The 24,716-nt window shown below is 44.1% G+C and overlaps 1 protein-coding gene across 11 annotated transcripts in view; it reads right to left on the bottom strand.

The window, feature by feature from the left end:
* Nucleotides 1–20,334: 20,334 nt before the first annotated feature.
* Nucleotides 20,335–24,716, bottom strand: part of CHD7 (chromodomain helicase DNA binding protein 7) — a 133,216-nt gene continuing 128,834 nt past the window's right edge. For 8 of the 11 annotated variants that reach the window (XM_072924677.1, XM_072924678.1, XM_030266238.4 and 5 more), the window contains one exon: nt 22,328–24,237. In XM_072924677.1, the coding sequence (XP_072780778.1) occupies nt 23,284–24,237 (954 nt within the window). In that variant the 3' untranslated portion in view covers nt 22,328–23,283. Of the gene's footprint in view, nt 24,238–24,716 lie in introns of all 11 variants that reach the window. The other 3 variants (XM_030266241.4, XM_072924680.1, XM_030266242.4) reach the window with 1 other exon arrangement.

Genomic DNA, 24,716 nt, shown 5'->3' with positions numbered 1-24,716 from the left:
CAGCTACTGTAACCAACACCGCACAAACAATGAATTATGAGATTAGAGTTACAGAAAAATGGCCTCATTCTGCAGATGTTGTGTCTGGAACTGGCTGCTGCGGACTCATGTTTGTTGTGTCATCTTCTTCACTTCCCTCCCCTCCTCCTCACAGTCCCACCTTCACCATGTGATGGTGGGAGCCAGGGACCCTGTTATGCAAAGGGTTAATTAACGCTTCCAACTCTGATAACCCCCCCCAAAAAAGAAGGAAAAAGGAGAAATGTGTGAGAGAGAAAAACATCATCGATAAGAGAACAGCTGTTGTACAGGCACACAAGCAAATAATTGAACTGGAATTTAAAAAGCCGTAGCAGAATTATTTTAAGACACATTGGAGTTTCACATGGAAGCTGCATGGGGGGGACAGCACAATGCAGGGAAGCTGGAGAGGGCACACAGGGTTCCTTTGTTGTGTGGGTGTGTGTTGGGAGAGGTGGGGGTGTGCATGTGTATGTGTGTGAGTGCACACATGTATGTGGGGGGTGTCACACATGTGTGTCTGGGGGTGTCACACATGTGTGGTGGAGCTCGCACGCTGCCATCAGTGGCTCAGCATTGCAGCATCTGTGGCCTGAAAGCCCATGCCATGGCAGCATTAGAATACAGCCCTGCAGCCTCCAAAGCACATTTGCTACCTGAGGAGTTTCAGAGTGCTCTGGTTGGTTTTGTGGGATTTTTTTTCCCCACAGTGGATCTAAATTTTCAGGTTAAAAAGTGGTGCCTTAAAGGTCATTTGGGGGAAAGAAAATATAACAAAATAAAACAAACATTTTAAACTCCCAATGCTGCTGAGAGTTTTGCTGTTGACTACAGCTGGGAAAGGAATTTGCCCAGGAAGCCAGTGACTGATGTGGATTGAGCCTGGCATATACACTTCATCATTCTTCTTTTCCCCACTATGCAAGAATTACACAGCTCAATAATTATATCTTATGTGCAATTTTTAATGCACATTAGGGAGTGATGAATGGAAATAAAAGCTTCCTGCATGCTGAAGTTCCCAAGTTATGCTCTTGGTTAGTGGTGGGACAGCTTTGTTTCAAAGTCAGTGGGAGCTATTTGCCAATTTCACCATATTTTAGGGGAATACCTTTGACAAATAAAACAAAAATTCACCAGCATTTAATTTGGAGTTTTCAAATGAAAGTATCTACATTTTTTTAAATGAAAAAAGCTTAATTCTGTGTTTTAAAATTATTTTTCACTTTGGAAATTATTTATGTTTAAGGACCTTACAAGGCAAAACAAAATGAAATTATCTTCTTTGGAGTAAAATTAAACTTTACCTATTTCCTGTATTGCTGAGCATTTTTTCACAGTTCAATGGAACCTTTTTGTCTTGTTTTGTTAAATTTATATAAGACAGAGTGATGGGTGCCCCAGCCCACCTGGCTGGCTACCCCAAAGGAGAAGGAGAAGGAGAAGGAGAAGGAGAAGGAGAAGGAGAAGGAGAAGGAGAAGGAGAAGGAGAAGGAGAAGGAGAAGGAGAAGGAGAAGGAGAAGGAGAAGGAGAAGGAGAAGGAGAAGGAGAAGGAGAAGGAGAAGGAGAAGGAGAAGGAGAAGGAGAAGGAGAAGGAGAAGGAGAAGGAGAAGGAGAAGGAGAAGGAGAAGGAGAAGGAGGTATCACTGCAGGGGAAAGTAACTGTCCACATGGTGACAATAACTGTGAGTTCATCAGGATGCAGCCAGGTATCCCTGTGAAATCACAGGTCAGGCACCATGGAAGTGGGATGAGTGCAGTGAGGCCAGGAGAGGGAGGAGGGCCACCAAACCTCTCCCTCCTCCACTGCTCACTACCCAGTCTGGGTATCCCAGCCTGCATGGAACATCCCCTCTGCCTCTCCAGAAAGAGCCTGGAGGTCATCTTGCAGCTGGAAGCTGGGAGTTTCTGCATTGAAGAGCAGATGGCTCCTTGCCCCAAAGTGGGGCAGTCCCCATGTCCTCCAGAGAAGACACAAGTGTGTCTCTGGATTGCCTCGGGTTGCATCCATCCTTCCGCTGCCCCCCACGGGCAGCCTCTCTGGCACGCTGCGGTGCTGCCGTGTGCCTTTTTAGTAACTGGGACTGCCGTGACACTCCAGAGGATGAGAAAGCACAAGACAGGGACAGGAAAGCGGCTGCAAGAAGAAGCCCCATGGAGATGCTGCATCTGCTCTCCATCTCTTTCTTTTCTGCTGGTATTTTAATCTCTCAGCTAAAACGAACAGCAAGTTGCAGGTTTGGCTTGATCTTTTGTGTTTTCTGCAGATTTCTCAGCCTATCATCACATCCTGTTGTGCTCCAGGCAATGTGTACTTCTGGGCTTTGTTTGACACCAGGCTGCACAGGCTGGAGCTATTGGTAGGCTCTGGTATATTAAAAATAGGTAGTGTTCCTTGAGGAGAAACACTGTTTTCTGAGAAGCTGCAGTGCTGTTAGGCAGCAGGTTCAAGATCCTCTTATCTCTGTCTCTGATCTCAACTTCTCAACAGCATCAGTTCTCTTTCCACTCAATGCTTTTGCCCATTGTTTTTATTTCCATTTTTTAAAGGCAAACTCATATTGACATTCTCATCCCAGTCCTGTGCTGGTAAGACAGGTTATAAGCATCAGCCTCCCTATTAGCAAATTCAACTAATAATATGACAAAGCAACATTTGATAAACACCAGTTATTAAGACCCAACAGTGACAGAAAAGGACATTAGATTCCAGCAGCCTGAGGTCCTTATCCCCTCTTTAGTTCCTTTGTCTGTATTCACAGCAAGTGTTTTCTCCTGTGCCATGGAGAGGTTTTGTATCCTCCAGTCCATTTGCCCTGGACATTTCAGTAGAGCTTAAGCTTATGTATTTCAGTGGAGTTTGAAATGATGCTGAGAGGCAGCCCAGGAGAAAAAGATGGGGAGGAAAAAAATTAGAAAGGTGCTCAGAAGCTCAATATGTTCACAACTGTATGGTAGCTGCTCCCCAGCCCATTAATCTGGTATTGCCATGTCTATACAGAAAGAATTACTTCCGTTTTCTTGGAATTTGGATTGTTCCACAGAGATTTATGAGGTTGTGCTATGGCTGAACAAAATCTATTTGGTTTCATTTGAAATATTCAGGTCAAGTGGTTGCATTTGGTTAAACCCCTCTGTAAGAATGAAAAAAAGAGGCTGGATTTCTGGTTGCATTCCTGCTTTTTTTCCCCTCCTCCACCCCTTCAAACAACAAATTGCTCATGAGGAAAACTCGAGCAAGAAAACCTAGAATTAATTTGAGAAAGTTACAGGGAACGATAAAAAGGTCTAGTAATGGAAATTGCATTAACTTGAGTGCTCAAATCCACTATTAATCGCAATCCCCATGCTAAGAAGCCGCCATTTGGTGCTACGATCCTCTCAGCAATACACACTGATAGGTCAGAGGGGTCATTCCCAGCAAGGGGCTGCTGTGGTCACAAGTGTTTTGGCTGGATGGTGCCAGGACTGCCATGCCATCGCCTCCACTCCGTCTGCTTTGTGCTGTAGCTGTTTTCCTTCATTCAGGTAATAGATGAGCATTCAGGCACCTGGCAGCATCCATTGCTTGATTTTAATCTATTTGGTTTTTTTTAAATCTGCATTTGTGTTACAGCTCTAACCTTTGCAGCAGCATCTTTTTTAACCCTTTTCAGAATCACCCCATGGCTCACATATGGCATCTCTGCTATTTGATATTCTGTGTCTTGGTTGCTACCCATATGCATTTTAATCTCTCACTGCTCATATTGTCCTTATATAGATGCCATACCAAACTCCTCCCCATCAACTACAGCAGTGAACACCTGTTCTCACATCATTAACTTTATGTGCTTAAATTCTTCAAGAATATCACTCCTGTCCTGTAGCACTGCTGTGTGTTGAACCCTGATGGATAATCTGTAAAATCTGTAAATAGATTCAAGGATGTAAAACGGAGCATTCTCCATCCAGATTCACCTGCTGGTTCCCAAACATGCAATTTTAATTTGTAATATATATGCTTGTCTGTTTGCGAATAAGTTTATTAAGCATCTGGAAAAAAAAAAAATTAAAAAATCCCACTTTATTCATCCATTATTCTTCCAGCTCAACTGGTGGTAAATAAACCAGCCTTTATAAAGTGTTGAATTTTCCAAATGAACAAAAAATACTTCAGGACTCCTGGAGGATAGCACAAAAAGTCTTTCCAAATCTCCATACAGCCAGCATCAACTTCATCTCTTTCAAGGCTCCCAATTTTTTTTGTTTTTTTTTTTTTTACTTGGGTGGCGATTTGCGCAGGAACACCTTGATGTGCAGCCTGGTGCTTGCTTGTCCCTCATTCCACATATCTGCTTCCTGTCAGCAGCGGTATCACAGATCCTGGGGCCAGTCCCCTCCCTCCTCTTTGCTGAGCCTTCCCCAGGAGGTGCCAAGTGGGCTCTCTCCACGTGATGGGAGCAGCTGCACTCCTGCTCAGCCCCCCTCGCTCCCCCTGTGTTGCAGCTGCAGCCCATCCTGCCTACAAAGGACGAGCAGCTAACTTTTTGCGGCATATGCTGTTACAGTCGGCTTTGCTGCATCTTTTGTCTGGATTTGTTGTCTTCAAATTAGCTGAAGCCTCTTTGCTTTCTCAGCATTCACTGAGCCTGAGCATTCAGCCAGCACACGCATTAGTATTTTGTTTTTGTAAGCACTCGTGGCTGCTGTGAATGCGGCCAGGAGTTGTTAGATCTGGGACATCCTGGCACCCTCTTCCCTTCTCTCGCATCACAAACTGATGCTTCCTGCTCAGAGAACTGACCTCAGTCAGCCACTTGCTTGACTATCAGGCCGTCCCGTCCCGTCCCGTCCCGTCCCGTCCCATCCCATCCCATCCCATCCCATCCCATCCCATCCCATCCCATCCCATCCCATCCCATGCCATCCCATGCCATCCCATCCCATGCCATCCCATGCCATCCCATGCCATCCCATGCCATCCCATGCCATCCCATCCCATCCCATCCCATCCCATCCCATCCCATCCCATCCCATCCCATCCCATCCCATCCCATCCCATCCCATCCCATCCCATGCCATCCCATGCCATCCCATCCCATGCCATCCCATCCCATGCCATCCCATGCCATCCCATCCCATGCCATCCCATCCCATCCCATCCCATCCCATCCCATCCCATCCCATCCCATCCCATCCCATCCCATCCCATCCCATCCCATCCCATCCCATCCCATCCCATCCCATCCCATCCCATCCCATCCCATCCCATCCCATCCCATCCCATGCCATCCCATGCCATCCCATCCCATGCCATCCCATGCCATCCCATCCCATCCCATCCCATGCCATCCCATGCCATCCCATGCCATCCCATCCCATCCCATCCCATCCCATGCCATCCCATCCCATCCCATCCCATCCCATCCCATCCCATCCCATCCCATCCCATCCCATCCCATCCCATCCCATCCCATCCCATCCCATCCCATCCCATCCCCAGGTCATGACCAGGGGCTTGCACCTTCACCTTTTTTGTGCTGGGGGTCCTGTTCAGCCTTCCAGACCCATGTGATGATTAGTGACCTGAGATGCTTCACTTCCCAGCATCTCCCTGAGCTTTGCCTTTGCAGTGCTGCAAGGACTCCATGGTTAGCAAAAGCAAACCTTTTTCCTCTCCTTCTATCTGCAATGTTCCCTGAAAGGTTTAGGAAGACTTGCTCAAGAATTATTTAGGGATGACAGATGTGCCTTCTTCACGGCCTGATGTGCAGGGAGGCTTGCCCATGATGTAAAGGTCACCTTTACAAAGAGGAGTGGTGCTGGCAGCCCTCTGGCAAGTTCAACAACGTGTGTGCCTTGGGCATGTGGGTGTCAGGGCACTCACCAGGAGCCCTGAAAGCAGCACACCATGTGAGTTGTGCACACAGGGGGTTTTGGGAAGCTTCCACAGCCATAAAACTTACTGTGACTTCTGGTGAGAGTATCCACAAATGTGATCCCAAATTCTCTATGATCTCAAGTATTTTTTAAAGTACATAGAAAAATATTGTCCTTTTCTAAACTTCCATAGTATTCCAAAATGCAACTCTTGCTTTTCTCAGATCTGTCTTTAAAGCCAGAGGGAGTGGGAAGGCTTCCTTACACCCACAGACAAATGTGGCTCATGCGTAGGAAAAGAGAGACTTTACAAAATAACACCAAAACACCTCATGTGGTGTTGTCACATATGAGAATACAAACACAGCTTTGGTGCAAAACTGTTTTATGCCAGGGAGTCTGGAAGTAGCTGGTGTAGATAAATGAGTTTCAGAGGCGGTTAAGTATGTGCATATTAGGTGAGAAGTCTTATGCTCAGGAGAACCTTTCAGTGCTGCATTACACACATTGGCAGCTGCAAAAATCATGAATGTGCATTTAAAAATAGGAATTGGAGGAAATTATGTTTTTTTTTTTTTTTTCCCCTTCAGCATGCATGGAGAAAATGAAACATTTTTCACTCAAACTTTTTCTGATGCCTCGTTTATTCTGCATACTCTGTGCATAATACTGGTCTTATTAACCTCTGCCTCCTGCACTCACCCATCAAGTACAATAAAATGGCTCCTCTGATGTCCTTGGTCTGCAGGGAGTTTCCAGAAATGGCATCTGTGCTGACATTGAAATAATCTGCAGTCTGAGGCAAGTATGCAAGTTATTGACGAGGCTGCCTGGCAGTGGCGGTCAGCTCTGTGAACTGCTCTGTTCTTGTTTACTTAAAATCCTTTTCCTTCCTCTCTTTATTTGAGAACACAGTATGGCATGCCACAATGCAATCCCGTAGCAGTCCCACACACAGAAGGGCTGGCCAGGGACCGTAGCCCAATATTCACAGTGTCACAGAGGATTCATTGCTCTCTGCTCCTCCACCAGAAGCTGTGGGCTTTCAATGCCTCTGAAAATCCGGTTTCTGCTCTTGGTCTCCTGGCATCAGTCCCACAGCAGGGTCACAGTGAGAGCAGATTATACCCACCACATGACAGGAGTCAATTCCTACTGACTCCAGGTAGCCGGTGCTGCCACCATTTCAATCAGTGTGCTGGTAATTAAAAATTGGTCAAGATCCAGCCACTTCCACCTGATACATTGGGCAAAAGCGTCTGGATGAGATGGATGAAGGGGTCCCGAGGCACAGATGGCTTTTCACAGGTCCTGCACAGGCTCCACGGGGAGCTGGAGCCCTGTGGAGGCTGTGCACAGCTCAGCCCGCCTCTTCCAGCAGCCTGCAGGGCAGGAATGAACCCAAAAAAATGCACACTGGGGACCGCACTGCAGTGGGGACTGCATGGACTAGAGCAGAGCAGGACACAAGCAGGCACGTAGGCAGCAGCAAGAAGTCATGGAGCTGAATTTGGCCATCCTTCAGTTGATACAGACCACAGGAAGCACAGCTCTATCTCATAGTAACGCCCTGCACTTTTCAGTACAATAAACATGTATTTATACAAAGACATCAGCATGAGACTTTTCTCTGATAGCACTTATAGTCTGCTATGGCTGAGAAATAAAGAGCATAAAGTTAAACCCCCAGAAATAGCAAGCCATAGTATCCAGCCTCACAGCACACCCCTGACTGCTCCCCAGTTCTCCCTTACAGAAAGACATACAAAGCCAAAACAGGGAGCCACTGTTGCCCAGACCCTGTACAGCCACTTCCAGCCTGTCAAAAACTATGGCTCAGTCACAGCATATTGAGATAAACCTGGTGCTCCAGCTTTGAGCCTTTGATCTTCAGCTGGTTTGCAAAGAGCGAAAGAAGAAAAAAGGTTGATCATAAACAGCTGATGGAGAAGTTGCTGGTCAGAGAGAAAAATGGCAGATTCCCCTATAACCACACACCTCCCAGAACAGGAGGTTTCACCAGAAAGCAGTTGCCTCCCCATTGCAGGAAATGGCTGCATGACAGGTATTTCCAGAAAGACAAGCAGAGTAAACTATTTTTCCATTTAACTTGAGCATTGGCTCATTAGGGATACCAAGGAAGGATATTCCTTGGTAGGAGCTCACAGCTGTAGTGGGTGTTTATAACACGTCCTGCGTGATTTTTTCCAGCTAAGCTGCAATTTCAGTTTCTATCCTGAGGGTTACACCCAGGGAAGTTAAAAGGGATGCTGAAAGGTCTCTAAGTGCCGAATATCTGTGTGTTTCCCCTGGATCTCACCCCTTTTTTTGCATAGGCTCATACACCTCTGGGTATATGCATCAGCCTGGCCCTCACTGCTCCTTCCATTAGTTCTTGGCGCAGCCAGCCTGGCCAAACCTGTGCTGGATGGCATGACAGTGCTGTCTTCTTTACCATTAAACCTTTCACCAGTGCCTGTGCCAGGGCTGCTTCTCCATTATATCCGTTTGGGGAAATGGTGACAATTGGAGCTTCATGGTCTTACAAGTGTCACCCTCGTTCCCAACACGGTGCCCAGCTGCCGCCATCAGCTGATCCACTCATGGAGGAGAGGGGCAAAAAGCTGGTCTCTGCCCACTCTGGTGCTCAGTAAAAATCCCGTAATGAGGAGAAAACCTGGACTTTGCTCCAGGCTCAGGCCTTTCCCAGCTCCATCTCAGTTTGCCACTGAGATAGGCAGCACAGGGCGAGACAAAGAGGGAGCAAGAGCAGCTGCGGGAAGATTTCCAGAGAATAAATATTTCTATTATTTCCCAGCCTGACTGGAAGCATTCATGGGCTGTGAGGAGATGGTTCCTCCCTCCACTGCCTCACTTATCTCAGCCGCTCTAGGTGGTGGTGCAGCAAATGGCACGCTTGTGAGATAACAGCGGCTTTAAAGGGCTGCTGCCTCGCAGGGAAAGGGAGATGCTGACTCAGCTGCTGGAAAAATCAAGCTAAACATGGAAAAAGCACAAAAGTTTGTTCACAGCCAGAAGAGGAGAAAATAAGGGAGGGATTCTGAGAATAGGAAGACGCTGAATTCAGGGTGCATCCGCTGGCGAGGGGAGGGGGGAGGCCGGGCCAGCCAACAATGGAGCAAAACAAAACAACACAAAGGCAGGAAATGCAGAAGTTCAGGTTCACACCAAAGTTCAGGTTCACACAGTGTAGCTGGGGCAGCTGCCCCACACACGGCAGAAGTACAGCACCTCCTGTGGCCACTGCACCCCACAACTTGGCTGTGCCCACCTGGACTTTTGGGGGTGTCTGTCCCCACACACTTTGGTGCTGTTGGTTTTGTTTTTGTTTTAAATAAGCATGTAACACCTAGTAAGAGGGCTGTGGAGCTAAGCTGGTGCTGTGAATGGCACAGCATACAAAGTACCTACACAAAGATGGTTTTATAGTACACTGGAGAAGCAGACTATTTTATTCAAAGACAAAAATGATTAAAACATCAAAACAGTGGATGTCCCTTTTAACTTCTGCTTGCTGAAGATTTGTTAACTCACTGGACAAGATTTGCAGTCCAGCTACTTTAGCTCTGATGAAATAACCAGACTAGTGTATAAGGTGAAATCTACAATATTGTGCATATTCAATGCTCATATTTCTACAAGCATTTAGGGAGGTAACATTAAGTACCAAAGCGGGGCCACATCAGCAGTTAATTTTCACTCACTACTAATTCTGTGTGGGGCTTTGCTATAATGTTCATAGTAAATAATGTTTACAGAGGCCTCTTAACCAGAGTCTTCACAGTTTTATTTCCATTGCAGAAACCAGCATCTCTGGACGCTGAGCAAGGCAGCAGAGGAATGGCTGCTGGCATAAGGGACAAAACCACATGAAACTCGACTTGGTTAGCAGGTGTAGTTAGAACCAAAGACAAAATTGTTGATGTAGACTTCCAAACAAAACATATATGGGAACTGGACTCATCTGCATGGCTGGGGGCTGAGCTTCATACAACTGCTCTTGGCCCTTGAACACAGTGACAGTGGTTCCCAGGGCCATGCTTTGTGGAAGCTCTCCAGTCAGCAGAGAGGAAAGGATGCTGGATGCCCTCAACCCACTGGGAACCACTCTTGTAGAATGGCATCACCCTTACTGCCAGAGAAGTGGGTTACAGCTCTCAGAGACTGAGCAGGGGAGGGCTGGTTTCCATCCCAGGGTTTCTCTCTGTCCTTTTGGAGATGCTGTTGCCAGTTTTTGGGGCCGCATGCAGCTCGCAGCTGAGCCCCCCCGCCCGGCTCTGCTGCTGCCAGAGCAGCTGAGCTCATTAGCATGCAAAGGAAACGAATCTGCAGCTCCTGCTCTGCTTTGGGTGCAAACCAGGGGACCACAGAGCCACGCAGGAGACACACAGATCCCTGTGCAACTCACACCCCCACAGAAAAGCAGGAGGCTGTAACCATTTCTCGTGGGGAAGCACCATTTGCCTCTCTTGCCTGGCAAGAGAGAGATGCTTTGCTCCCATTTGGCGTCCGCACTGCCACTGAAGAGGGGGATAGAGCCCTGTGGAGGGACCCTCTCACTGGGAGCCAAGCAGCCAAAGTCCTCTGGGCAGCTGGGGGTCTCATCCAGTGCCTGTAAATCTCCACATAAATTTATGGCACTATATAAAAGTTTAAAAAAAAGGAAGAGGCTTCTGTTCTGTAAGAAAAGGAAGTGGTGGGGAAAGGAGTAGAGACAGGCTTAATTTGTGCAGTAGCCTGGAAAGAGTCCATAGGGAGTTTAAAAAGCAATTGTATTTTGGATTCTGAAATTAAGCAGCAAGCCGCTCGCTGTTTGGCTGAGGGTGAAGTGGTCAAATGTCATGACATGTGAGGGAAAACAGCAGCTTTCCATCCCCTGTGGGAGTGCTGGAGTGAGGGGTTTGGATGGGGATGGAGGGTTATTGCACCAGAGGAATAAAAAAAAACCCAAAAGGAAAAAAAAAAACCAACAACAACAAAAAAGAGGACAGGAAGGCATGGACGGAAATTTCAGCAGAAGGCCCAAGCCTACCACAGCAGCAACACACACAGAGGCTGTAGTGTGGCTGGAGAAAGGAAGAGGATGCATGGGGCAGAGGGGGAAGGGTGAAGGAGGAGGAGGGCTGGGAATTATAAACTACTGTCAGCTTAATTTCATTCCCCAGGAAAACAAAAAAAACTATTTGTAGGCACACAGATGAGAAGATGAGATTCAGCCAAGACAGGTTTGTTAAGAACATATTGCATCAAATCAAATTAATTTCCTTGTGTGTTAAAGTAATAGGTTTTGTGGATATACTTGAGGTTAGCAAGGCTTTTGACAGAGTCTTCCAAACATCCTCCTAAGCAAATTGGGGAAGCACGCTCTAACTCAAACTCCTGCAACATAACAGAAAGTCAAACTGGAAACTGCATGAAAGGATTTAGTTGATAAGTAAAAGCAGATTCTTCGAGGTCTCTCCCAGGACCTGGTACAAACAGAGTTCAGCAAGGAACAGAGATCACGCCTTCATGGGGATGCTTAAAATATTGTGAACAGCAATGTTCAGTTCATGTTTGAAAAAGGTCTTCATTCAAAATATTGCAGTGGAGAGGCATCCATGCAATCTGATGAGAAGCAGAACACTGGAATCAGGCAGAAATAAGACATGGAGGGTGACCAGCCGGGGGACCACTGAGAGGACATTCTGGGAAACAGGATCACAAGGTGATCACAAAATGACAGGACATCATGGCAAAAAAGGAGAGCTGGTTAACAGGAGGTGTGAATGGGAAGAGCTGAAGCCCCAGATGAAGCAACCTGGCTACATGAACAGTCCTTGCCCAAACGGGGCAGTGCCAGGACGCGCCTGAAGACTAACTAAGGGAGAAGTCTGGATGGGAGAGAGAGAGAGACTGGGCCAACCATGGATCATTCTGAAGACAAAAGACTGAGGTGAAACACAGCTGATTTCCAAACTAGAAAATGCGGTTGCCAAGGAAAAGTGATTGGTTCTCTGTGTTCACAGAGAGCAAGAGCAACACAAATAGTAAAAACTATAGCAAGGAGAGTAAGGGCAAAGGCCAGGGAAGCACAGCATGATTTGTGGGATCTGTCTCTCTAGGTCTTTAAGAATAGGTCAAGTGATTATGAACAGAAGAGCATGAAGGGTGGTTGGCCCTCTTTTAGGACATTGGGTTGGTTAAACCTCCAAAGGCCCCTGCCAGGCCAATGAGAGGCCAATACACTTTGACATAGTGAAACAAAAGGGTTGGGCACAAGCCCTTCAATAATAATTCCAAGTATGCAGTCTAATAGCTCAATTGGATGGTTTAGGTTATTTTGTTTAGGACCTGGATGCTGTAAGGCAAGAATCCATAGTCAGGATTAGTTTTACTTCTACCTTCAATATGGCCAAATTTTCACCCTGGATTTCCAGCTCCCTCTGCCATCTTCTGCAACTTTCAATAAAATATTTGTATCACCGATTGTAATTGGCTTTTTCTCTACTTCCTGGTCAGCTGCTCTGTGAAATGCCTAAGAGAGCTTGGCCCTTTCAAAGTCACACACAAACACGTAAGGGCTCAAACAGCTTTTCCTGCACCCATAGGCACCACTGCCTACACTCAGGTCAACATATCGTATTATCTTCATGTTTTGCTTTACTGACATTTATGAATGCCATTGGTTAGTTAAAGAAAATTTTATTGGGCTAAGAAAGCATGATATGGTGATGTTCATTACTGATATAACTTATCTTTTCATTCATCATAGCCATAATTAATTTTCTAGCATGGATATAGGCTGAGATTTAAAGCCATCCTTGTGAAATGAATTAGCCCCCTTTCTCATCTTATTTGGAGTTCCCTATTGTGAATGTACTCCAAGTGTAATAGAGAAGCAATTTATGAGAATGAAATCTCATCTGTGTCCTATTCCTTGCCCTCTCTCTGGTGATTTTATTATGCTGGGGTGCCTCTTGCCATTTGTTTAGAGGCTGGGCTGCATTTGTTATTATAAGTTCAACAGGTTGTTTTGCATACATTAATGCACAGCGGGGAGCAGAGACAGACCTTGGATGTGTGACTTCAAACAGTCAAAGCATGCAGCTGGGGTCTGTGGGTGAGGGGTGTGGCTGCATGCAACATTCAGCACCAAGGAAATCAGTAGTAAAGGCCCACAGTGGTCCAAGACTCAAATCCCATTAAGCCATAGATCAGTCCTGGAGGAAGAGGTGGACATGGCAACTTGTGGGCATGACCCTGGCACCAGCACACCTCCTGTCATGCCCAGTCAGGCGTGTTCACGCAGCTGAAAATGTAAAGATGGGATGGATCAACTGCATTCATCCAAAGTCTGCTATCAGTGCATCTGGTAAGATTTAAAGACCTCTCTGAAATGAATTATCCCCATTCCTCATCTTATTTGGAGATCCCTGTTGTGAATATAATCACAGCAGTGTGTGGAGAAAGCTGCCGACTTCCCAGGGATGAGCAGTCAGCTTCAAGGGAGCTCAGGAAAGCTGAATGGAAGCAAAGGTTTTTGCAAAGCAGTGCACTGCAGTGGCAATTCTCCAAGGCCCTGCTCAGGGACTCTGATGTCTGCAAGCAGCTACAGCTCCCCAGGCTTCTGCAGAAGAGCTCGTACCTTTGGCTTGTGTCAGAAGGTTCCAGTTCCCTTGGTACACCAAGGGGTAACTATTCAGCAACTTTAAAAAGGCCCATGGCATCAAATGGTGACTTCAAGCCTTTAAACAACAAAAACCATCTTGCGTAGAAGAGCAGATCCTGGCAATCCCAGTTAAAAGGGTTCTCTTGCAGGAGGACCTGTGGATATAGATGGATCCAGGGAGGAAACAACCATGGCCACCAGCAATGCCCCTACCAGTGGCAGGAATTGCTACACAGGGTCATGTTTTGTGACTGCCATGCTGAATTGAAAATAAAAATTAGCCTTGGTAACTTTTCACTCATTTTTTACCTTTGGAAAGTGGCTGCATTTGATTTTCCAGAAAACTGGCATATAGCTAATTAAAACTGCACATATCATCCTAACACCATATCCTCACTACTGAACTTCTAACCTGACATAAATACATTGCATACTATAACCTGTTTCTCCTGATTATTAACCTTGAACATGGCAACCTATAAATCATCAGTGAAACAGCTGGTGCTCAGCATTGCCCCAAAGGTGTATGATTACGATCATTTTATATATATCTTGCTATGCAGACATGAAAAATTCATTGAAGAGCTTGGTATTGTAAGACTTATTGTAATGAATTTTCTTTAAAACATAGATCATACTTAAAATAGGTGTCTGCTCATTATAATGTAGCCATTTATATCTTCTTGAATTACTTGTGTGGAGCTTGGCTGATTTCTAAAATTTAAATGTAATTCCTAAACAAATTCAGAGTGGTCAGTTTGCCTATACTTCAGGATGAAATTTTAATTTTTAGTTTTATGTCTTTATTTCTATGAGGGTAAGGACTCACACATGCAAAAATATTGAGGGGATTACAGATTTTTTTTCCTGCAATACTTGGTGTTACATCCATCACTGCTGGAATTTCAGCAGCTGCCGTTGGCATTTTAGCTGTGGGGATGGTAGCAGTAGATTCACTCGAGGTTTGGTGCCAGCAAGCACACGAATCATACAATTGTAAAACTGTAATAGAACCAAAGGGAATAAACATAACATAAAACAGGATATAAAGCCAGAACCTGAAAATAAACTTTTAAAAGCCACAAAATCTGATGGACAGGAACTCAAGGAACATGGGGAGGTAGTCCAGAGGTAACAGGTCATCCGGTGACATTTTGGTTTTTGGGATGGCATCCTCACCTTTTCCATCCTCCCAACAGCCATGTGCATAACATAAACACAGCCTGTGTCAGCTAAAAATGTGCTCAGTGATTTAAAGCTACCCAGCACCCATCTAGTGAGCACTGAGAAAGAAGCCTGTGCCACATGTTCCCATCCTACACACATTTTACAGAGAGGCTCTAACTGTTTGTGTCTAAACTTGAGTGGTTGTTGGCAGGTGACAGGAATCATGAGAGAAGCCCTGCATTTTGCTACTGATTCATACCATCAGTTTATCATCTTGCAGAAGAAACCATTCTTTTCCATGAGGTTATGAAAGGATTTTATCCCTATGGCTCCCCTCCCTGCAGCTGCTAAGCCAGAAACTCTGCCTAAGATGGGATGGTGTGAGAACTGCTTTGTGCCAGCCCTTCCCATGCATTTTGCTCAAGATAACAGTGTCAATTGAGGGAGGCTCTTCCTGCCCTTTCTGTAGCCTCCATTAACAAAGTTCACCAATACTTGCAGAGCTCCACCAAGGACCCCTTGGTGTACTACATCAGCCACAGCCCCTTTCAGTCTTCACCTTGCACCCCAGGGACATCACTGCTGCCTTAAGCCTGACAGACAAACTACAGTATTCCCACAGAAATCTCTATGTTCTTCCTTGAACTCCTGGTTCTGAGTTTGCCTGTGACAGTTTTTGTTCGCTGCAAGTGGCAGACACAAAGACATTTGTGTGCAACTTTATTGCACATTGGTCATCAAAGAGATCTGTGCAGATTTAATTTGCTTTTGCCTGCTCACAAGATATTGTTCCTTACCTCTCAGAAAGAATGAAGACAAGCATAAAAACCAGCTCCACAATTGCTCGCAGATTATTTCTGTAGTGCAAACAGTAAAGGCTCAACAAGAAAACCTGATACCACTGCACACAAATGTTACTTGGGTCACCAGAGGCATAAGGCCTAAGAAGAGATAAAAAAAGCCACCTCTCCATGAGGAATAAGCGAAACACATGGCAGAGAAGCATAATTTGTTCCAATTTTGTTAAGATTTTCTTGGCATGTGAACTCACAACTGCTTTAGGAAGACTTCATTAAATGGTGTGCAAGGATGCCCACTCATCCTTTAACTTGTATATCATGAAATCCACTGAAACAGCTTTGCAAATTCCAGTCCAAATCCAGGTTAAAAGCAGCCACCTCTGAAATGGTTGTGGTGAAATGCTGCAGACATTGGAGTGCTGTTACTGAATGGCGTGACCCCTACTAGCCATCAACAGCAGAGAAGCCGATCCAAAATCATTAGAGACTGTTACATAGGAAGGGTGCCAAGAAGAGCTGACAAACATGAGGCATTTAGCAGCATGTACTGAAAACAGGCTGAAAGACATTTTGGAGCTTGCTTCTCATGGTTTCTAGAAAATTGCTGTTTTCCTTTGGATTAAATGTAAGTATACAGTAGGCAAGACATTAGGGCAGTTTTTCACATGGCAAAGGAAACTAATAGAGCAATGAAAAGCTTGCTCAATTCAAACACTGAGTGTTAAAGCCAGCAGATACCTTTTTCTTTTCCTGAATGAATCCTTTTCAGTGCAGTTGTATAGAGCCAATGACAGGTGCTCCTTGGTAGAAACTGGTACTTGGAAAGCTAGACTTTAGGCCTTTTTAAAACTACCAGTTTCTGCTTGAAGACCAGTGGGGACTGGAAGCATCCTCTAACCACTTCTTGCGATCTGATAGAAAGTGGACAAGGATGGAAAATCCAGGAACATTGTCTTCTCTCTGCCTGTCCCTGATGTATCCACAAGCTCCCTTACTGAAGCAGCTGTAAGCAAATCCAAGGAAGCACTAAGGGAGGGCTTTTTAGCACACCTGCATGACCAGGGAGAAAGAGAAGCTGTTAGCTTAGAGTATACTAAAGCTTTAGCAATCTACCATCTTAATTTCAGATCTACTCTACCAGCAGAGTAATGTGTACAGCAGAAGCCTTTTGAGGAGAAGCTGTAATGATGCAAATCTTGCCTCTTAAAACCACTGCCCAAACTTGCAACTTCACTAACTGTATTGGTCAGATGAAGTGGCTGCACCGTCATATCCAGGGATGACCAAAGGAATATTAAAGAAACATGAACTACCACCATCCTGAAGAAGTCAGTGTACTGATTTATGTTCCCATTTCTGTGATGTACTATGCAGTCAGAACAAAAAGCAGCCCCAAGGTCAAGTGGTAGCAAGTTGTGCAGCGAAAGCAATAGCCATGGCCCTGCCTCAACAGTGGGAACTCAATGGGACAATGAGAAGCGAGACCCACAGCTTGGCGCACAGTTTTCCATGGAAGTGGGAGACAGAGGAGAGAAGGTGGCAGATTTGGTACCTCACAGCAGGTAGCAGGTTTGCCATCGTACCATGGCAGCCCTTGATTGAGGGGGGCCATACTAGGACAGCCCAAGATGTAATGAAGATTGTCATGTTCAAGGATGAGCTGGAGTTCTACCCAGGCAGTCCTAATCAGGGTGGTTTGAGTGCTGCATGTTGCTAACATTAGCCTCAAAACACCTCTGTGAAGAAGGCAAGTGTCATTCTCCATTCGGAAGATTGGAAACCATAATTAAAGCAACCGCCTCAGGGAAGCAGACAGAATTAGAAATTGAATCTGGAGTCCTGGTCTGCTGATTCGCCCACGGGTTCACCTTTCAAACTTGGGAGCGGGCAAGGTAAAACAGTCAGAGGGCACCTTTCACCTGCAGCCCGAGAGACGCTCCCTCAGACTCCAGCAATAGCTCCAGCCTAATCAAACAGGCACAAAAGAGCAAACGCTGCTTGCAAAACAAAGCGCATACCCCACTGGTCACTAGAGTGCTACAAGCTGGAATCGATGCGATGATTGTGACAGCTGAGAACAAATTCAGCTATGTTTGACAACTTCCAGAAAATATTGGCAGAGGACAGGGAGCCTGCACTGCCCAGCAGCACCTTTGTGAATTGATTAGCCATATAGCAGATGGCAAGCCTGCTGCAGACTGAGACAGCAGAAGATGGCCAGTCTGGTTGAGAAGAACTTGAAGACGACTGGGAAGAAAAAGCATGTCCTTACACTGACAGCCCAAAATTATATTTCAGAAATGTCACATGCATGGCAGATGAGGAACAGGAATGATTTTTAACATTTTCATCAGCTATTTATTACCAGCACCTGTCTGGCTCATAAAGCAAAATTGTATAGCTTAGTTTAAACCCTTCAGTTTCACCTCTTTCCTTCACAAAAAAAAATCCTTATTATTAAAAAATCTTTTCTTTTCTTATAAAATATTATTCTAAACAGGACTCAAGTAAGTCCTCCCAGAATCAACTGATATCTTTGAGAGAACGTCTATGTGCTCTCTGAAAGCAGGCATGCCTTGAAAGTTTTGTTTTAGGAAAATATATTCTGGACAAAGAGCAAAGACTTTGCTGTCCTCCTCCTGCCACATATTTTTGGGAGGGGTTTGGCACATGTTTGGGGAAAATTCGTATTTTTTAATGGTTTTAGGAAATGCCTTAGGCCATTCAGAGTCTGCACAGCTGCTCATCAGTAGCCAGACATGGCTGAAAGAGCAGAAACGATGGTTCAGAAAAATATGCTATCTTTGTCTGGTGCAGAACAATGCTGCTGCAGTGAAATACAATGGCCGTCTCTTATTTTCTACTAGCCCTCAGAAGGGTGGGGCGGGGGGGGAAGATGAGAAAAAAAAAAAAGGGAATGATCACGGAGTTTCCTTGCAGGGCCTCTGAGAGGAGGGAGGGAACATCAGCTCTGCACTCACAGATATGCAAATCCTTCCCCAGGCCCAACAATAGCAGAAACCCTGTGGGAGGAGGAGACCATGGCACTGCTGCTCCCAACTCCTTTGCCTGCAAAGCCCACAGGTTCCTGGCACTTCCCGAGAACTGGAAGGCCAATGTATCATCCAAGAAGAGGAGAGCTGTAAAAGCTGCGGTATCAGAGTTGACTGCTCTTTGCCCATGGAGCTGTGCACCATCACTGGACACTTTACAGCTTACAGTTTGTCTGCCATTCAGTTCATGGGTGCAACAGCCTAGAAGATTGATGAATCCATGGTTAACATCTCCATATTGCCCCTTAGGCTAATAAGGAACACATATTAAAAGCTGGAACTAAAACTAAAAAAGACTTTCTGCAGCAAGATCCCAGTTAACAGTATTTGCATCAGCATACTCCAAGCAAATTTTCTAAATGGAGGGATGGGATTTTTGTTCCTAATGTAACTATAATTACCAGGATTTAATGAAGTCTCTGACTTCCACCTATCACAAATATCTAAATTTCTTATGCAAAGACTGAGGGAAGACAAGTAACAGATTGGAAACTACCTGCACTAAGCTACTACAACAGAAATAGCTCAAATGATTAAATTTTGATGGTTTTATCAGTACTGATAGGAATCCATAGGACATGGAAAAACAAAAACATCCAGTGATATGGATTTATCCCCTTTGAGAAAATACGTATTTTGCACTATAGTTCCTTATACTAGCAAGTGTTTGCTCTTTTGCATCAAATCTGTTATCAAAAACTGCATGCAGACCGAGCTGGGACATTTACCCTACATTCCATGAGAGGTCTTCGTAAGTCCCATCGAAGCTTGATCCTAACAACTGTCAATCATATAATTGAATTTCCTTCACACATTCTTCCTCAGAACAGCTGACTCAAGCTACTGATTAGACTAGACGCTTGAAATATCACCTATGTAAGAAGCCATCTCCACTTCTCTCCAAGGCATCACTTGAAGCCAAAGGGGTACAACAGGTTATTTGCACAGCACGGAAGCAAAAGCTGTAGCCAGCACTCTTTCCCACAGAGGAGTCAGGAACATTCATGGGCTGGCACCTTCCAGGTGCCCAGAAAACAGCGTGGAGGCAGTGGGTCTGAGTGCCCTCACATATCCAGACACTTCCTGACCCCAGCCCTGATGTTAAGGATTTGGAGGTAGCGGAAACGTGAGGTGCAGAAGCAACAGAAGTCTTAAATGTCCCAAGCAGTTTTGTTCACAAAAGTCAATGGGAAGCTTAATACAGAAAATACAATTGAATACCCCTCCCCCCTGCAATCTTAAGCCCTTTTCAAATGAGGAAGTGCTCAGTGGCTAAGGTCCTCAATAGAAGTGTGCAATTCCAATAAGCAATACACTTTGATATTTGACATCAGTACAAAACAAGAGACTGAAAACACTTGGGAGGAGTTTAGGAATTTGTCCACTATTTCATCAGCAACAGTTTTCAAGACTCACACTTGAACTGGTTCTCCTTTATAGTTCCCTAATTAAAAATCGCACCTGTAGTAGCCTGAGCAGATTTGTTGCTGTTCAGTTCTTTCCCTTGGCAGGGTTGCACACCATGCACATAGAACGGGCTGTGTTAGCATGCAGACCACTGCTGTACTTTGACACAGGTACTTTCTTTTTGAAAGCAACACAGAAAGTAATTTATATCCCTTGATAACCCCATTAACATTTCCACGGACATTAGGAGGTCCAGCAAAAAATGGCTGGTTGCAAATGAAAGGTTCCTCATCATGAGAGACAAAAAGGGTGTTCCAAATGTGAATCAAGTGCAGAATAGTTTCTGATCTATGCATCTTATTCACGTAAGCTTTTATTCATTTAGACACACTTTTAAAACTCCGTAAGAATCTTTGCAATAATTAACATGTAAAAACTCTGTCAAATCAAAGAAAAACCTTCATATTTTCATGTAATACATTTCTCGGACATTAGATGGCAATCCCCCCACTTCATTTTTCATACCAGGGGCCCATATTCCTTCCAAAAATCAAATGTCACCACCTTTCCAACAAGTGAAGGGTCTGTTTGGCTTCTAGAAAGCAAGGCTGTTTGAAAAACACAGAGCATGGAGGCTCTCCCATTCCCATGGCATTTGTTTTGTTGCAACAGTTCTCCAGTTTTGCCTTTTTTTTATTTTTTTTTTCTTTTGAGTAGGAAAGGCAGATGAGTAATGCCATCGTGGAAGATGCTTGTCCTAGGGGTGAGATTCATTCATTTGTCACTTGGACACCCTACCTCATGAGTTAGATGTTTCCATGTCAAAAACCTACAGGTAAAAATAGATGTTACCACAACTTCCCCATATTTTGATAGAGGAGAAAGGGACTAAGTATTGCATTTAACAATATAATTTCTAATCTTGCCAATTAGAAAGGGTTTTCCCAAGGGATATCATTAGTCTCTGTAAATCTCTTCTGGAAATTATAAAATTGAACTGAAAAAAAACCCACAACATGGTACCATGTGTGGAATATGCACAATGGGAAGCACCTACAAACTCTTACAGTGGGAATTTTATAGGTAAAAAAAAAAAAATAAGACAAGGCATTTAATAACAACTTTAAAAAACAGCTCAAATTAATTCAACAGAGTATGTAACACATCTGCCCAAGTCAATGTGCCTTTGCTTTCAACCGCTCACTTTTTGCCATGGTCTACACGTGATGTTTTAGAAAGAGGCAGGAATAACACACCTCATCAACCATTCAGTGATGTCCATGTAAGGGGAATCCTTCCTGACCTTCATTAACTCCCTATGATCTATTTAAGTAGCAGTACAAGACATCCTGACATTCATTCATTTCAACAGTGTGTGCCTGTGATTCATTCACACAAAAATCACTTCCTAAGCCTTCATTTCTCATCTACTTTCATCGTCCATGAAATATTCTTTTCAAACCAAGTTCACCCTTTTTATATATCCCCCTCAGGACCAAATTTCGGCCTTGCAATACTTGCCCATTTGAGCTCTTGTGCAAATTCACAGTGTACATGAGAGTGAGGTTTGCAGCTCTCCAGCATTCCAAAAGCACAGATAATATTAGTCCTAAAGACAGAGGTCCACCCACAGCTGGCTACTGAAATAGCTAATTTTTCATGTACTCCACTGAAAATCTAACCTTTTATCCTCACTCTGGAGCTTGTTGTGTATGTGTGTGTCACGGTGAAAACACCATGAAAACAGAAGTTCTCAAATGGTACATTATCTCAAATATCAAAAGGTCACAAAAGGGTACAAATCGGTAGCTCTCCAGAAGAGACACAGGTTTTTATAAAAAGTGGGTCAGTTTTAGTTTCATGTAGGTTGTTTGACACAGTGGTTTCTGGCATCACAAGCTCTGGTCTACAGGATACCACAGAGCCTTTGTATCCCTTGCTGTCACTACAGCATTGTGTTTTTCTACCCATTAACCAAGGATAAATGACCTAGATATTGTGCCTATTAAAGCCTCATTTTTCTTTTGCCCTTTTGTTCTTTAGTGTACCACATTATCACATGCTGAACACATTTAAAGTATTCTCAGTCTCTCATGCCCCTTTGAAGGAGTAAAGTAGGGATTTTAGCGTGCATTTCTGTAGAGTTACTTAGAGTGGAAAATATGAAGGCAATTCAAGGTTTCTCTTCCTGCCTAGTCCCCTGAAGATGATCAGTTCAGCATTTACAGCCACTAATCTATAAAGAATATAGCAGGAAAATGCTATAAAAAAGCCACAAATACAAATACAGAAAGTGAACACCAGTTTGGTTGTCCCTAAACACTACATTCTATAATTACATCTCTGCATATCATGGGTCACTTTTATTAAAAGCATCATTACTACAGTTGGCAGCAATTTACATCTTATCTTACATGATAGCAGTTTCCAAAGAAAAAAAAATAAAAAGACATCACAACAAAGAAAAACAATACATTTACAAAGTCATGTCTGTAAACTTCAAGGCTAGTTTAGAGTTGAGGTAATGCTGTTTAGCTTTGTGGCTAAAGTAACAAAGTCCTTTAATTTAAAAAAGGTACCTGATTTTTTTCTTTTTGTTTATACCAGTGCATTACAAGATCACGAGACGATTAAACTGTAGCTTTATCCTGTAAGAACCTTCTCCACGGGTTAATTTCCAAAAGGTACTCTTCACATTCAACAGCTGCCTTATTATTGCTGCGTCTCAAGACAGAGACATTCACACTATCATGAAGATTGTCAGAGAGAGAGTGTGTGTGTGGGTGTGTGCGCGCATGTGAGCGGGTGAACTCCCATACAGTCAAAATGAAGCGCAAGTACGATATGTATGGTAAATTTCATCTTGACCTTCACAGCAAAAAAAGGAAAAAAAAAGAAAAAAAAGAAAAAAGGAAAAAAATTAAATATATAACTTCATCCTTCCTTTAAGCAGCACTTCCTTCTATTAGTGCCACTTGATTACAAATTGCTGCTTAATTCATAATACCAATGGTACCAAAAGAAAAAAAAGCAGAGCATTATGTCAATTTCCTTAAAAAGACATGATCACCTCTCAAATTTCATCTCTCCTAGGGATAATAAATAATGCACTGCACAATACTTAATGACCAAGATACCTTTTGACACATCTGTATAACATGACTTGAACTTTTTTTTTTTTTGCTACACTATGTTACAGAACAGCTTATAAAAACTAAGTATGGACATTAACTGTGAGTGTAAACAGTAGGACTACCACTTGTCAAAAGTTTTAAACACTTTAACTGTAACTGGTACTGGTTATTCATCATTTTCATTGTTTTCTATTTCTTCCCCCCCATCAAGTGAGTCTAATTCTTCACCCTGTGCTATTTCATCTTCTAAAACGGAGGAATCTGCAGTTTTATCAAGGCTCTCCTCTGCATCACTGCCTTCGAGATTTTCTTCATCTTTAAAGGCAGCTCCTTCAGTTTTGTCAGTAGCCTTCTCTTCATTAGAGCCCACTGCGTTCTGAAGTCCTGCTAGTGCTGGGAAACCGGGCAGAGTCAATCCTCCCAGTCCTGGAGGTAGAAACATAGATGGATAGAAGAGGCCAGGAGCCATGGTAGACAGCAGGAAAGGATTGAAGGCCAGAGGGTTTGTGGGCAATCCAGTGTTGGTGGTGGTGGTAGTGGTGGCGGTGGCGGTAGTCGCCGCAGTAGCAGCACTGACAGATCCATTCGCAGAGTCAGTAGCAGAAACAGTGTCTGTGCTTTTCTCAGAGTCTTTGTTCTCCTCTTCATTCTCATTTTTCTTCTCTTCAGCTTTTGAAGCGCCATCCTCAGTCTCTCCTTGACCGGAAGCAGTAGTGGCATTTCCAGTAGTAGCCGTGATCGGGTTATTCAACAATCCGCTTAGTCCAAACATATTGGGCAGTCCTGCCATCCCTGGCAACATCAGAGGCAACATGGCAGCCGGATTTTTAGCGTCCCCCCCAGCAGCAGCAGCTGTTGCTAGCCCTGGTGGAAAGCCCATGAGGCCTGCGAGCTGGAGAGACTGCAGGTTTTGTAGGTTCTGGAGGCTTGTGAGGTCCATTCCAGCAAACAGACTGTTCATTAGTAGTGGGTTGATTCCCGAAGTTGATGCTACAGCAGCAGCTGCTGCAGCTGCTTTGGCAATTTCACTTTTTGGCCTTCTTCCTCTTCTGCTTGCTCCTTCCTCCCTCACAACAGGTCCAGTGAGAAGACGGTCAAACATGGACTCTGGAACAAAACCCTAAAAAGGGAAGGTGAAAAAACAATCTTTATCCTCAATTGACTTAGCTTTCTGCAGTTAATTGATGAGGATAGAAGAAACAGAAAGGATTTCAGCATACTCCAAAAGTGGTTTGTTTTTTCACCCTGGAAAATGGTGACTAGCTTAGGACTATAGTGAATGGCAGTAAAACAAGTAAAGAAAGCTGAAGAAATCAAGATCACAGATTTTTCTTATATTTAAACACAACAGTAAAATAATACATGCTGAAAACTCTCTAACTTCATTTAAAAACCCACCCTGATATGTTGCAGTTACAAGTTTGTATCTTCATAATTCACACTGAATTTCAGAATAGTAATAGTCTATTAAATTGAGTTCTTGTAGAATTTAACCCTTTATTTTCAAACAAATGTTGTAAAATAAAAGGCAGAAAACATATTCCTTTGATACTGCCTGTTACTGAGACATGAAGTGTATTTCTGTTATGAATATGACAA

This window comes from Taeniopygia guttata, chromosome 2 (assembly GCF_048771995.1).
Source record: "Taeniopygia guttata chromosome 2, bTaeGut7.mat, whole genome shotgun sequence".
Classification (NCBI taxonomy): Eukaryota; Metazoa; Chordata; class Aves; order Passeriformes; family Estrildidae; genus Taeniopygia; species Taeniopygia guttata.
Note: the sequence above shows the minus strand (reverse complement) of the source record. Positions and strands in the feature narration are given on the sequence as shown.